The following is a 15458-nucleotide window of genomic DNA, read 5'->3' on the forward strand; positions in this document are numbered from 1 at the left end:
AACAGTTGGCGTATTCAGTGGTTTACTTGTTCAGACTCGGAAGGGAAGTTAAAACGTGTTCCATTAAAGTTCAGTCTGTTTGACATTTGAGTGAAATGGTAATATAGAGCAGTGAACATACAGCACATGAACACCGACAAAATGAGCTCATCACAAAAGCACCTACTGTCCAGCTGGAGAGTCCCATGTGCATTAATGATAACCCGGTCCAGTTATTACAGTAGCACACAGCCAGCCAGACAATGTGTAGAACGTAGTGTTAGCAACAGTTTGGAGATTCAAGATCCAGATACATAATTTTACATTAAAACTTCCTCACTGATTAAAATCAGCTGTTCTCTCATTATTACAGCTGAGAACAGGACATTTCTGCCATCAGTATTAAAATGTCTGAGGATTCAGCTGTCCCAAATATTCATAGACATCCCACATCTGATTTTCAAGTTGAGCCTTTTAAACCACGTTTCCCTTACAAAATATTTTAAATTAACACATTATTAGAACCTAAAACAGATTCAAAAATCCACTAAAAGTTTGTGTTAACACATTCCAACAAGAACTGGATTCAACATCCACATCTGACTTTCCTAAATAAAGCATTACATTTCTCTACACGCTCGCACGTTCAGTACCGAAAGGCTCGGCCCAGTATGTGACCTTCAGTACGTTAATGCCAGCCAACACTAAAACCCTCTTCTGTAGCAGCAAGAAACACTGAAACATGGCTCCACCTCTGCATAATGGGCCGGACTGCAGAATCAAACACTCAGCAGCAGGAACTAACTCGGCTTAAAAACACGAGGGGCGTGGTGGTTACAGTTTGACCCTCAGCTGGCACTTCCTGTTCCACATGGCGCGGTCGCTGCAGGAGCCGACGAGCCTGCTGGCGGGCGTGGGCCGGGCGATGCTGGAGAATGGCCTGGAGTTGATGCAGACGCCAGGCATCTCCTTCTTCAGAGAGGGCAGGTGGCTGTCGTGGACGAGGCCGAACACATCCAGCAGGCACAGCATGGGGAACGTCTTGCCCAGGTCCCTGGAAATATGACACAAGTTCGATTTTGGACTCCAAAACTCAAGAGTAACGGCAGCGGGGACAGCGGCGGGGAAACTCACGTGAGAGCAGCGATGTGAATGTGATAGCAGCGACTCAGGGACAGATGCCGCAGATACTTCAGTTGTTTGAGAACAGGGAAGCTGTCGGCCATCAGCAGAGTGCTGTCACTGTAACAGAGGAACCAGGGTGAATACTGTAGGACAGACCTGGAGAAACAATGCTGCATTCATTGATTTTGGCCACTTTGGGGCAGAAAACAAGAACTTGTTAGCAAACAGTTGGTCATTTACACATCCAGCAGTCACAGAGCAATGTTAGCATTATTTGGAGTTGGGTTTGAGGCTTTAGCAGATGTTCCATGATGCTCACCAGCTAGTCTAACTTCACCTGTGTGCTGTTTGGTGCTGTGCAGGTAGTGTACAGTGGGGTTTTGAGCTTTTTCGTGGAGACAGCTGCAGCTGGAAACGATGCGGATATGAGAGCACTACTTGCCGGAAAACAAAAAAGGGCCTAAAATCGAGGGCTGTACCGAATGGTCCGAAGCTTCATTCACAACGTTTACTTTCGAATGCTGGGCAGCTTATTTTTTTTTTTTTTTTTTTCTGTGCATGTCTCTTCATTCTGCTTAAACCCGGTTTTTCTGCACAGTTGCAGATAAAGATTAGGCTACACTAATATTATTAGTATCAGGCCTATACTGTTTGTAAAATTAGATTCCAGTGGTGGCTGCGTAGGATTGTTCCAGACTCGTGTGAACGTAATACATATGACAAAATATGTAAAGACAAATGCCTGTCACACAAGCTCCCATAAAACAATGTACATTAGTGTTAGCATAACATAAAAGCGGGAATACATCCAGGTTAATGCGCAGGTACCTGCTGAGATGGAGGAGGGTACGCTCACGTTCTATGGCAGCATGTAAACTTCTCAGGATTCTTTGAGTCATGATTGTATTCAGATCACTGCCCAGGCTCATTCTGCTAGACCCTTCCACACTAAAATCCCTTTGTGATGTGCATGTATATAGTGTATGCATATATTATTCATTTACACATACATTTAATCTATTTCTGTTGATTAACATTGTATTTCAAGTTGGAAATTGAACCTTGGGAGAGTTTAATACATTTTAAATCCCAACAATGTGCTAAAATAAGCTGAAACACTCTGGAGGCACAGTGCATGCAGATCATATGACAGGGTATTAAAGATTATACAATGTCATGCCACACAAAACCTTCTATGTATTGAGTGTGTGTCCCAGATTATCTCTTGCGAACATGGAGCGGACCCTGAAACAGACTGGACCTGTACGCTACTATCAAACTGTTCATGAGGAATAAAACCTTACCTTAAATCTAGAGTTTGAATGTGGGGGCATCTCGTCACCAGCACCTTCACATCTGTAAAAAGACACACTGTCATCTCAGATCTTTATGTCTAACAAAGTAAACACAAAGTTTCAGCCAACAGCAGCAGATTAATCCGGGGACGCGCGGCTGAAATGTCACCAATCAGAGCGCGGCACTTTCCAAATAAGGAACATTTGATATGACGGTGCTTCCTCTGGCTGCGTTTGTGTTGCATAGCAACAGCAGGCGTCGGCTTCGTGACAGCTAGGCCCCGCTACATCTGTATTCTGACTGACTCAAGCCCCCCTTACACCTGGTATTACCATGCGTCTTGGGTGATCCGATCATAGGTGGACAGTGCAGGTGTGAATGCACCCGAGACGCACAGAGATCCGATCGCTCAGACCACATTCGGAGGTGGTCTGGGCCGCGTATGGCCACCTTCTTTTAGCAGCATGTACGCGAATGCGCCCTGGGCCACGCTGAAGGACGTCCTCTGCAAGCAGAACGGCATCGTATTCAAGTGCGGAACAACAAGAAGCCACATTAACAGGCCATCTCGTGGACGGAGGACACAGGGAACACGCTGTCTGATGTCCTCCGGCTGCTCTGCCTCAGCTCTCTGATTTACCGAGCTCCCTGATGGACAGACTGCTTTACTTGTTGCTAAAGTAACCGCTAACTGCTGATCGTTCCCTAACCAAGGGCTTTTGTGCCAGATCTTACCCACTGCGTCGTTACACCATAAAACTGTTATTTTATTTATAAGCTCGTCAAAATACGCTAAGATGTTATGGGAAAAGACTAAGCCTAACTATAAATAATGGCAGTGCGTCATTACTGGTTATCAGACACTGACAGTTTGTTACCTGACAAAAAAGACTTTCTATATTACTGAGTTCTTCTGCTAAATGTCATGTTTCACTCAGTAGAACTCCGATTTAATAGATCAGCAGTTATAAAAATGTGTAAACTGAAGAGCATTATCTGGGAAATATCACGTTTATTCACTTTACATGGAGCTAAAATTAATTATGTTAAATCACGTTCACCGAATGAGTTAGCGTCCGACTGTCTTTTCGAAGGAGCAGATGTTTACCTCGGCTCCGTTAAATTTAACGCCATGCTCAAGGGAGGTTTTCCTCCGACAGGAGGAAACAGTTGAAGACTATTTGTCTCGTCGTCAGTCATTTAAAATGTAAATGAACTTGACAGACTTCACGGTTCACTCAGTTCTCCTGATATATGCGCCATGTTTCACAAAGCAGAACGCTGATTTAATGAAATGAAAAATCGAGTGGACGTGCTGACTGGAGGGGTTTTTCGGGATGTCAAACTAACGTTACACATCTTAGTTTAGTTAACTTAGTTCAAAGAGGAGCTGTTAAAGTTAAATATCAGCCGAGTCATACGTTGTGATTTAGGAGTACCATCTATGTAACGGGGAACCCAGATCTGTTCGATTGAGCAATATGTTAACGGAGTCTGGAAGGCAGTAAGGCCAGCAGTCGCTGGACTCCAACAACTCCAGTGCGTATTTTTGGAGCAATATGCTTTTTTCTCTCTTTGGGATAACGAGTCGTCGGGACATTTTTCAGACTCTTCCTTGCTTCTGCACACACACAGCGCACCGCACGATGTTTCGGGACACTTTGGAGCACCGGCCGCTGGCCTCAGCAGCTCTGTGCTGCCCTGTGAGAGCCATTCCTCACTGTCATTCATGTGTCGAGCCCGAAAACTGAAGTAACACGAGGTTACATGTGCACAGAAAATGGCACGACTAACCCGGTCGATATAGATCGAGATAATGGCACACAAACAGGTCAACGCGTGTCCAGACGCTCTGTTGAGGGACACTAGTGTACAGAAAGTGTTCCAGCACGAAGAGAAAGTGCACTGTTTGGGATAACGACTCACATTTGAAAAGACTGGAAGCAACTTAGCATCAAGTCAAAATTTGTGAATGCCTTAAGCTAGCCAACGTCTTAAAGAGCCAAAGATGAACATAAGAGTGGCTCTGTTCTGGACAAACACTCGTGTATGTTCAGCCCACTGCCACACTAAGAAACTGAATAACTGCACGGTAATCAATCTCACTTACTGTCCAGCGTGAGGCTCTCTCTGTAACCGCTGAGGTTGAGGTGAGTAACACTGGAGCTCAGATTATCAACAACACTCTTCACATGATTATTGTTGAAGTCGCACCATGATATGTTCAACTGCTCTATACTGCACAGGAAGAAAAACACACAGCAGACACACAGCATTAGTTAGTCACAGAGATGGAGCATGAGTAAAACCAGCTTTGACAGATTCAACAGTCGCTGACCTGGAGCAGGATTTGAGCGCGTCAGACAGAGCCGGAGCAGAGAAGCCGGAGCAGCCGCTCAGGTTGAGCTGCAGCAGGTTTGGGTTCTTGGACAGAGAGCTGAGAGAGGACAAAAAAAACCACACAAAAACCCCATCTTACATCATTCAGCTGAGTCAGTTACTGAGAGAAGACCACAGGCATACACACACACACACACACACACACACACCTCTAACAGTAAACACACTAACCCTGCAATAATGATGAGATAGATATGATACACGTTGCTGCCATTTCCCCCCCATTCGAGCCCATCAAAATATAACTATTAATCTGAGTGGATGTGATTTCACAGCCAATCTAACTTGTTAAAACCTACAGAAGCATTTGGTCAACTTTCTGGATACAAAATTATTTGCAGTAAAAGTGAGGCTATCGCTCTTAACCGATACACCTTTGCAGCCCACCTCGGCTCTGCACCCTTTGTCTGGAAACCTCAAGGTATGAAGTACCTCGGAATAAATATTAATCTCCAATTAAACAGCCCTAGCATTTTAAAAGTAATTAGAGAGGATTTAAGGAAATGGACAGTCCTCCGTTTATCACTGTGGGGCAGAGCATAAAGATTCTCCCTCTCTAGTCTCTCACAGAAGTGAGTACACCCCTCACATTTTTGTAAATATTTTATTATATCTTTTCATGTGACAACACTGACGAAATGACATTTTGCTACAAAGTAGTGAGTGTACAGCTTGTATAACAGTGTACATTTGCAGTCCCCATTAATGTCTAAACCGCTGACCACAAAAGTGAGAACACCCCTCAGTGAAAATGTCCAAATTGGGCCCAATTAGCCATTTTCTCTCCCCGGTGTCATGTGACTCGTTAGTGTTACAAGGTCTCTGACATCCACCAGCTCCGTCATGTCATCATGGAGGAGTGGAAGAGGACTCCAGTGGTAGCCTGTGAAGCTCTGGTGAACTCCAGGCCCAAGAGGGTAAAGGCAGTGCTGGAAAATGATGGTGGCCACACACAATATTGACACTTTGGGCCCAATTTGGACATTTTCACTAAGGGGTGTACTCACTTTTGTGGCCAGCGGTTTAGACATTAATGGGGACAGCAAATTTACACTATTATACAAGCTGTACACTCACTACTTTACATTGTAGCCAAGTGTCATTTCTTCAGTGTTGTCACATGAAAAGATATAACATCTTTACAAAAAATGTAACTCACATCTGTGAGATACTGTGTGTGTGTGTGTGTGTATATATAATCCATACCCTTAAAGTTTCCCCAGCAATGGTTTAAGGAAATTCACATTCTTTTTAAGCTTCCTTTGGCGGGACGAGAAGCCTAGAATCAACCGTAAGGTGGTCTGGGTGTTCCTGATGTTCACCTCGACTATTTAGCATACAATGCAAGACTCCCGCTGTCATGGGCAAACACAGCTAAGAACAGATATGCCGTTAGTTGGGAGGGGCTGGAGGAGAGGATCATATTTGAATACGACAAATTGAAATCTATAACGTCATTATGGTACCACCCTAAATATAATGCTAAAATAGATAATCTGCTAATTGATTTGTGAAATGGCAGTACACAACGATTGTCTATTAATGGTGTCGCTACCATCTTGTCCAACATGGAATAATCCAAGAGACATTTATTCCATGAACTGAAAATGCAGTTTGGCCTGAATGAGTCTGCATTTCTCCAGCACTTACAGCTCACAGCCAAGGGAATCATACGGGGATCGAAAGGGCCCGGATTGCTAACTGAGGGAGGATGCTACTGGCCGAGGAACTGTCTCAGCTATGTAGAAGTTATTTAGTCTATCCCTCCCTGACAGCACCGCCCCCACCAAATTACACGAACGAGACACTGGTTCACCCCTGGATCGATGGGACTCAATATTGCATTCAACATCTGTGTCCAACTGAGAGATATAAAATGATTCAAACGCAGGTCAAACACAGAGCTTATATTTACACCATAAGAGTTTTTGCTTTTAAAAAATAAATAAATAAATAAAAATTGACCCAAATGCTTCTGAAATGTGCTGGCATGGCTGTGTTAGGACCGGTACTCTCGTGCACTTACTGTGGTCCTGTCCACTGGTAACTGATTGGGAAACAGAATGGAAAATATGCAACGCAAGAACTACACAACGTGCTGTCGCGCTAGCCACTTCCTGTCTAAAGAGGACAATGCCTGAACTGGAAAATCCGTAAACCACACTGCTACAACAAACGTGACTGGCTGAGGAGCTTACTGGACTTATTGTCGACGGAGAGTATGATAATAGGCTAGGTTTCCCATGGACTCTCATTAGAGAATACATGAATAATATATAGTATATATGCATGTGCTACATCACTGAGTAGGACCCGAGCGGATATAAGCTGTGATGTTAAACTGGCATGCTGACCGTGGCAGATTAGTGGTGACTGGAAAGCTGCCTTGCCATCATCTCCCCCAGTGTTAATCTGTACCGTCATGTCCGGGCTCCGGCCGGGCCACTCAGAGTTGTCAGGGCATTGCCCTGTTGGAAGGTGCACCTTCGGCCCAGTCTGAGGTCCTGAGCACTCTGGACCAGGTTTTCATTAAGGATATCTCCGTACCCTGACTAGTCCCCCGGTCCCTGCCGCTGATAAACACCCCCACAGCATTTTGGTTTCATCAGAGAACCTCGTTTCTCTCAGTCTGAGAGTCCTTCAGGCTTTCACTGAGGAGAGGCTTCCGTCTGTCCACGCTGCCATAAAGCTCAGATCGGTGGAGCGTTGAAACATCTCAAAGACGATCAAGAGAAATGGGAGGCGCCCAAGCTAAATTTCTAGTTAGTGTTGCGTGATTGACATCACTAAGGATTCCGAGGTGAGAATCAGCAACATGTTTCACATCTCTGATGAAACAAATGTTTGCTCATTCGGTGGTGGCAGTGGAATGAGAGAGGTGGAGAGCTGAAAACACACCTGATGACGGAGTCTGAGAGCTGCAGACCCTCCAGGCTCAGAAACTCCACCAGCCTGCACCGACAGATGATGCTCTCCAGAGCCGAGGTGGGGATGATGGAGCTGGACAGATCCATCTCAACTATCTGCAGTGGGCTGAACAACAGAAAGGACAAGAAAGGACAAGACCATCAAGTTCAAGTTTAAAGTCACTTCAGATTGAAGAGGAATGAAATGTTTCATTTGGGAAGAAAGAAAGAAGCCCATGTAACAGCAGCCTTCATTCGCTCTGTAAATGCCACATTGATGAAATGTGTGGGTTATTATGCTCTATTTTCAGCGGCGGATGAATCCACATGTGGTGCTGCAGTGAGTGTTTGGGGCAGCAGGACGGTGTGTGTGGGGCTGAGTCAGAATAAAGTACAGTGCGTGTGTGTGTCACTGTTAGTTTGGGTCTCTGTATGGGATTTGAAAAATATAGAATACCACCAGTTATTCTTAAAACACGAAAGTGAACCCGGCAGTTCTGAACCCTGTTCCAGCCGGAGCAGCACCAGCTGCTCGACTCACCCCGTGCCCGTGAAGTGCAGCTCCTCCACGAAGGAGCGGGGGCAGCGCAGCCTGCGGATTCCGGTCTTCAGCACCTGCTGCAGAGCTGGACCCACGTGGGTCAACCCCTCCAGATCCACGCTGTGCCACAGAGACTCATCAAACCTGGGACAGACACACAAGCAGGGGGGGCTGCAGTCAAATTCTATATGTAATGTCCAAGACAGTCTGCAACCTGCACAGACTTAAGCTCCCTCTGATCCTGTCACACTGTTAAATAGCAATGTGTAGCATTCACTGCCGTCGAGAAAATCTATCAGTTGTTCAGCTGTGGAAACTTGTTTAGACTCGTAGAAGCTACTTTGTGTCAGTTTCAGCTGAAGTGGGACTTCGAATCTTGAATATGAGGATGCGTCGCCACATGGAATATTTCCTTTCATCCTGACGTTTAAGAAATCAGATCACACAGCCAGCTACTGAGGCGCATGTAAACACACTTGACTATGTTTTCCAGAATGTGTCTGAACAACCTGTGGAGAATATATGTAAATATGAGAATGAGGGCTGTTTATGGATGAACATGAGTAGTGGGGGGACATTTAAAAACACACTAGATGCTGACCTTAGAGCTGAATTCCCGTGAGCCTCGTGGATTCTGAGGATTCTAATGGGAACTATTAGACTGTTGTCAGAATCAGGATGGACTGGAAAAACTGCGCCTTGAGGGGACGCGAGTCTGGACGCCACAGTCATTTCTGCGCGGTGTCATACTGTGGGATTATTTGCTCTGGATCAGGAATTCATTTTTTAGATTCTTAGGACCCAAACTGAAAGGTAGTGTGTCCCAGGGACCCAAGCTCATGAAGGAACAATGCATTACCATAATATCCATTAGGCTCATATTTATAGAATCATGTTTTATATTTCTGAACTAACATTACCTGTTAGTGACTAAGTTTACTACAGTGAAGGAATAAACAAATCCAAATGCACACTGAGGGTCGTATGCTGTGCAGATAGTAAAGCCCTCTGAGGCAAAGGTGTGATTGTAGTCTGTATAAATAAAATGCGCTTGACACACTGCTTTCTGAAAGAAGAGGAGGTCTTCTCTACCTTTTCCCTCGTGCTGTGGGTGCTTCGTGTGCAGGAGTCGCATCAACTTACTGCTTTGACAACTTTCATTACTCAACAGCTCTCCACACAAAACACACTGAGTGTTCACTGTTTTTAAGATCTGACAAAACTGCAAGAACAGATGTTTTGACATGACTTTGGTTTGGGCTGACAGTGACACTGGTGTTTGTTGGGTTTAAGCTCCACACTAGTCATCATTTTGCGGACTGCGACAGCATCAAGAATGAAAGTGGCCGGGTGAAACTGGGTGGGAATGAGACAGGAATGGGACGCAGTAAATCAGGACCAAGCTGGGAATGAAGAACACTTCATTGGTGTGTTACCCTCTGAAACCCACTGGGCAGTCTAGGGATTAGAGACTCACGCTAAGCGATGCCAGCGCTTGCAGACTATCGACATCCTGAGGAGGTCCTGCAGAGGTAGGTAGCAGATGATCTTGAGAAGCAGCTCGTCAGGCAGGTGGTCCCATGAAATGCCCGCTGAGGGAAATAACGATGGAAAAAGAGCAAAGTATGAGAGTTTATCATAGCTACACACAGTCCAGTGCAGCTGCTAAAGGAGGTCAGAAACCGGTTTCCTACCTGACGTGGATTCTTTTTTCCTCCTTGACCTCCTGGCGAGGACAAACTGCTTGCCGTCGTTCTCTTTCCCCTTGCTGACGAGCCGCTGGTGCTTGTGGCTCGGTGACCACTGCTGGATGAGCTCTGTCGGAGTGCATTCAGGGTCCAGGCCCTCACTGACACAGCCTCTCGACTTGCGTTTGGTGATCCTCTTGAACTGAGACAACATGGAGCCCTGAAGACTCAGGCAGGGCAGATCCTGCAGTGGCATGCTGGGTGAGGGAGAAACTCATCAAACACTTAAACCTTCCAAATGTTGGCGAGGTTACACAGCACTTTCTCCTGTCCGGTTATAGCAGCACATCAGAGAGATTCGTTGGCGACCTGGCGTCCGCAGAGAAGAACCTCGCTCTGCCCGCCATATTGACGCAGCTACCAGCGGTGTGACCGCGCAAACTCTGACTGCAAGAGAAAACGCAAATACTGTATTTCAAGCGATATGTGTGTGAAGAGCTACACTGGCTTTTTATGTTCGTATTCGGTAGCCAGTTTAGTTTCCTAACCCGGGAAGAAAGCCTGGACAGACTCGCCCGGAGGCCTGGCTGAGATGAAAGCGCGGTATCAACTATTACTAGCTTCGGTTTTATATTAAAGCTGCTCAGAACGGCGACTCAAACACACGCGAGACACGACTAACGTTACAGACCTGCGAATCCCCGACAATATGCTCCGAGACTGGTGCTACACAACAGAAACAACTACCCAGGTAACGTCACTGTTGGCTCTTTGTCACATAGATCGCACGTCGAAAATTAACTCACAGTTTCGGTCAAGAAACTATTTGACATTAACGTCAACAAAGTATAAAAACGTGCGCGGCCATACCTGTCTCTTGGCATCTCCTCCAGTTCGGAACACAGTGTGTAAGATGTAGAGCCCTGCACACGAAGCGGCGGACCGTCCAGCCGGGACTCTTTAAACTGGCCGCCAGCAGCACGGCGCCCTGTAGCCGCTCGTCGGCTTCTTCTTCTTCTGATGTTTTATGGCGGTTGGCAAACAGCTTTTGGTGCATTACCGCCACCTTCTGAAATGGAGTGTGGGTCAGAATGGTCTTGTACCTTATATTCTTAAAGTCCTATCTTTTCTAAAAAAAGAGAAATATGGCCCTGCAGCGCACATGCCCTGAGGTCAACTGTAGTAACTCCTTTGTTCCAAACTTGATGCGATCTCTTCTCAGGCTCTTTTTTAGCATCTGCCTTTCCTGCAGGCACCTCGGACAGTTGATAATTACATGTTCTACAGTTTCCTGTATGTTACAGGACTCACACAGACCAGTCCCATGTTTACCAGTTATCTTCAGTGTGCTGTTAAGACCAGTATGCCTCATTCTCGAGATAATGTCTTCTTCTTTTTTTGCTCTACTGGTTTCCCTCATTTCTCCTACTTTCTTTTGGATACTATAGTAACGTCTCCCTTTAGTTTCCCTGCTCCAAAATGTCCTGCCATTTCTTTTTCACTTCTACTTTGATTGTGCGTTTAACTTCAGCCTTACTATAATTTACTGTCACATTTACTTTCTTAGTTGCATCTTTTGCATACTTGCCTGCCAGTTCACTTCCCTCTTCCCTGTATGTGCTGGAATCCAGGTGCATTTGACTATTACTCCTGCTTTAGTAATTCTGCAGATACTTTGAGCTATTTCCAGCATCGTGTCCTGTCTTGCTTCTGCCTGTAAACTCGTGAACCTGGTTAACGCACTACTAGAATCTGAACCTGTTAAGACTATGCCTGGTTTGCTGCTTTCTGTCCACTGAAGGGTTAAAAGAATAGCCAACATTTCCCCTGGAAATACTGGAAGGTTGTTACTAACTCTTTTATTTGACACTACATTTAAATCTGGGATTATGAATGCAACTCCTACTCTGTTATTAACTGCTTTTGATCATCAGTGTATATTTTAATATACTCAGAGTAACTTCCCTCTAGATATCTGTTAACTTGGTTCCTATCTATATTTCTCTCTTTCTTCCATTCTGAAAGGTGCAGGTCCACCACTGTCTGTCCTAATAACCGAGGTGGGACAACGGTAACACCTGAGTAGGGTGATTCTCCTGGTGGCCCTTTAGGTTGGCCCAGCATGTTAGTGCTAATTGAGTTCTTCTGATGTCCAGTGGCATTTCATTCACTCCCACTTGCAAGGCTGGTACTGGTGCTGTTTTTATGGCGCCACAGCAGAGTCTCCAGGCCTGATATTGAATTGTATCCAGCTTCTTTAATAATGTTTTTGATACAGATTGGTAAATTGTGCGGCCATAGTCTAGAACCGCCCTGATTAACCCAATATGTACAGTTTTCAGAGAAGTGCTGCTTGCACCCCACTCTCTACCCCTCAAACATCTTACAATATTCAGTACTTTTTTACATTTTTCAACAGTTTTCCCTATACGAGTAGTCCAAGTAAGATTCTTGTCGAACCAGATACCTAAGTTTAAAGGTGGGGTCAGCGATTCTATTCCAATACACGTCTTTCTGCCAAATTCAGTGAATATCTCCTCACGGTCCGCTAGCTGTCCGTTCAGTGAGAGCGCTGAAAAGAACTCCGGTGTGTGTACTCAGCCCCGGCTCTGTGAATGGGAAACACACAGTCGGACCGAGCCGCACAGCACGTTAAACGACTTGCCCGCGGACATTCAGCTGACTTTCTAGTTTGCCAAGATCTGCTGGTGTTGTGATGTTAGCTGTAGCAGCAGGAGAGTTGTGAGCGTCGCTGTCTGGAGCGGCTGTGCTGGCTCTGGGAAACCGTCTCGTCCTCTCTGGCTGTTAGCTTCGCAGCAGCAGCTGTAGGGACAGTTTGCTAACACACACACTAGCTAACGTTAGTTCCATTACTTGCTGTGTTGTTGTTCGCTCTGTATTGGATTTCTCCAGAATTTGCCACTGGAATTGAAACCCCACTCCATTGCCCAGCCTTCTACTTTCCTTATTGCCTCTTCCATTTTCCTGACTACATAATCAATATTTCTTCCCCTTTTCCACATAACTCTGTCATCTGCCAATAATGCAACACCAGTAGACCTCGACACTACTAAACACTTCTTCATAACTGGGAACAGAACTGGGCCGATCTACTCCCTCGAGGAGTTCCATTTTCCACTCAACACTTGGTACTTCATTCTTTCCCTACTCTTACTGATGTCCACCTCGCCGTTAACAAGTTTTTAACCCGTCGCCACATTCTCCCTCTTATTCCCATTTGATGTAACCTGATCATTAACCCTTCCTTCCTCTTAAAGCATTCTTTAGCTCTTTTATTGTAAACAACATATTCATTACATTTCCGTCTTCCTCATCATTCTGCAGTGCTTCTACATTTTTTCCTTTTGTTCTTTCTCTCTGCTTCTTTTCCTCATTACTCAAATTTTTAGTGCTATGTACCTTAACAAATGTCTCTGCTAATAACTCTGCTTTATCCTTACCTTTTATTACTACATTTCCCCATCTTTCATTATCAGATATCCATACTCTTTTCTGTTTCCAGACATCCTCTTAATCCTCCCCCATACTCGGCCTAATGGTGGAGTCACAATACCTTTTCCAAAAATCCCCTCTAACTGTCTTTACTGTACTCCTAACTACTGCCTGCTTCCTTTTAGTCAATAAGATGCTGAAAATGATGTGTTTTCTTCGAGACTTTAAAGGCCTAAAGTATATTAGGGCAAATCCATCGATCCCGACTTCATGAAGCAGCAGCTGGCGTTGAGCTTCAACCGGGGGCGTCCACTAATAGAGGGAATGAGGGGGGGGCCTCCTCAGACATCATTCCCCAAGGTACTCGGGGGCAGCATGTATAAGGTATTAGTCTACTGCTGCTGCTCCTCAGCAGGCGTCTCAGTGGAAATTAACGGCAGGCCTGTATCTTTCAGTGATGTCTGCTAGAGGCTTGCCTGACCCGCGTGTGAGAAGGGCTTTTGTTCAAACACATGTGCATCTTAAGCAGTTTTCTTCTTTTGCTTTACCAGCTGCAGTGTTGTTCTGTTTGCAGGGAGACGGTGCTGACGAGGAGACTGTCTGCAGTCACAGATGCCACAGGTAAGAGGAAGACCAAATGTGAAATGTGTTGGACGTGTAACCATACAGCTCGCTGCAGGACATGACCGGAACAACAAGTGCGTCAGCAAGGCACGAAGTGAGCAACTCTTCATCCTGCTGTTATCGAACTACATAATCAGCTACTATTTGACACATTTTCTCTTTCACAGCATGTCTGTTCACTATACAAGCAGCATCTGCTCCTTGGCATTAAAACCAGAGACTGGACACGGAGTACAAAACGTTAAACATTAAGAAGTTGGAGAGCCACAAGTGTGAGTCTGAACACAGCAGCAGATCATCTTTTCACACCTTGAACAAAATGAGTGAATTAATAAAGAAATACACTTCCAACACAACTTTGGCACTTTTCTTTCTTAAATTACACATGCTAAGCTTTCAAATAAAAAGGTTTCACTCCAAAATACAGGTGGCCATGAATAAAATGGGGATTAAGTGAAACAGCTCTTCTTTTATGCTCCAGAACACATGACGTGATGCGAGCGCGAAAAGACTCGTGACGGAACTGTGTTTGGGATTCTGTTTCCGCCCGTCGGACGTTCTTGGACACACAGGTAAACTGAGCTTGACAGTTAGCCTGCTACGGAGCAGGCTAGTTCAGCAGTACAGGTTTCCTTGGTTACTGAGCAGAACCCTCTAAGCCGCAGTAATGGAACGCATCTCTCACTAAACTAAATAAGCCAGGAGGTTCCTTTATCCAGCCGATGCTTCAGTCCGCAGTTTGTCACGTCAGCCATGTTGTTTCCGTTGGTCGTCGTGCACCTGGAACGCTTTGAGGTCGGAAACTTCAACTGGGAAATTCCGTCCTCCGATGTTGTCTGAAACAGAGCATGTAAACTGCGGCCGCCGCGATCTCGTGAGGTTATCGTTGCTCACGTGTGCATGACGTCAGAGCAAGCCGCGATCAAGTCAGACAAAAATGTAACCGGCATTGGGCGGCGATCGATTCTGCGCAGGCCTGGCTCATCTCAGCCGAGCCTAATGGCCCCAACATGGCAGGCAGAACAAAAACAAACACTACGGTGAAGCCCTTTCAACAGATCCTAAATAAAACTAACTAATTAAACAAGCTTATTTATACAACGACTGATCATTTATGGAATAAGTGAAGTTAATGATTAAGCAGACAAAAAACCCCAGTGGAAGTTGGGGAACAGGGCCTAGTGAGAAGGGTGAAAACCAACCTTTGCTCACACACGCTTCATGTACGCTTTTTGTTTCTACCGATACACCAGCTTTTCCACCTCAGCCAAGCATAAAACGTTTTTTGTGATATGTCAACTTTTTTTTAGAATTTGTGGCGTTCCCGCTGTTGTATCTCCAGCTGAGTTTTGGTGGGCCGGTCTAAATCACAAGACCCGGGCCGATTTTTATTCTCAGTTCGCCCCTGGTGGGGGTTAACAGCGTCACTATTTAGTAACTAACACA

The 15458-nt window shown here is 45.4% G+C and overlaps 1 protein-coding gene and 1 long non-coding RNA gene across 2 annotated transcripts; one reads left to right on the forward strand and one right to left on the reverse strand.

Moving 5' to 3' along the window:
• Positions 1-10969, reverse strand: skp2 (S-phase kinase-associated protein 2, E3 ubiquitin protein ligase). The gene is made up of 10 exons (XM_044173755.1): positions 10806-10969; positions 9942-10192; positions 9725-9839; positions 8248-8391; positions 7699-7833; positions 4739-4837; positions 4511-4638; positions 2409-2460; positions 1114-1221; positions 1-1033 (listed from the first exon to the last, which is right to left on the reverse strand). The coding sequence occupies exons 1-10, from the start codon at positions 10817-10819 to the stop codon at positions 814-816; spliced, it is 1266 nt and encodes a 421-aa protein (XP_044029690.1). The 5' UTR covers positions 10820-10969; the 3' UTR covers positions 1-813.
• On the forward strand, positions 10389-15100 carry LOC122865390. The gene is made up of 2 exons (XR_006375468.1): positions 10389-10686; positions 13963-15100. It is a non-coding gene; the product is annotated as an uncharacterized LOC122865390 (long non-coding RNA).
• The last annotated feature ends 358 nt before the right edge of the window (positions 15101-15458 follow it).

The sequence above is a fragment of the Siniperca chuatsi genome, linkage group LG18 (assembly GCF_020085105.1).
Source record: "Siniperca chuatsi isolate FFG_IHB_CAS linkage group LG18, ASM2008510v1, whole genome shotgun sequence".
In the NCBI taxonomy this organism is placed as follows: domain Eukaryota; kingdom Metazoa; phylum Chordata; class Actinopteri; order Centrarchiformes; family Sinipercidae; genus Siniperca; species Siniperca chuatsi.

What these genes read in the sequence shown, in the direction of transcription:
- skp2 (XM_044173755.1), bottom strand. An exon ending in GAAAAAAGAATCCACGTCAG is followed by an intron (nt 9,840 to 9,941) that starts GTAGGAAACCGG and finishes TATTTCCCTCAG; the next exon opens with CGGGCATTTCATGGGACCAC. An exon ending in ATTCAAACTCTAGATTTAAG is followed by an intron (nt 1,222 to 2,408) that starts GTAAGGTTTTAT and finishes CCTCTGTTACAG; the next exon opens with TGACAGCACTCTGCTGATGG.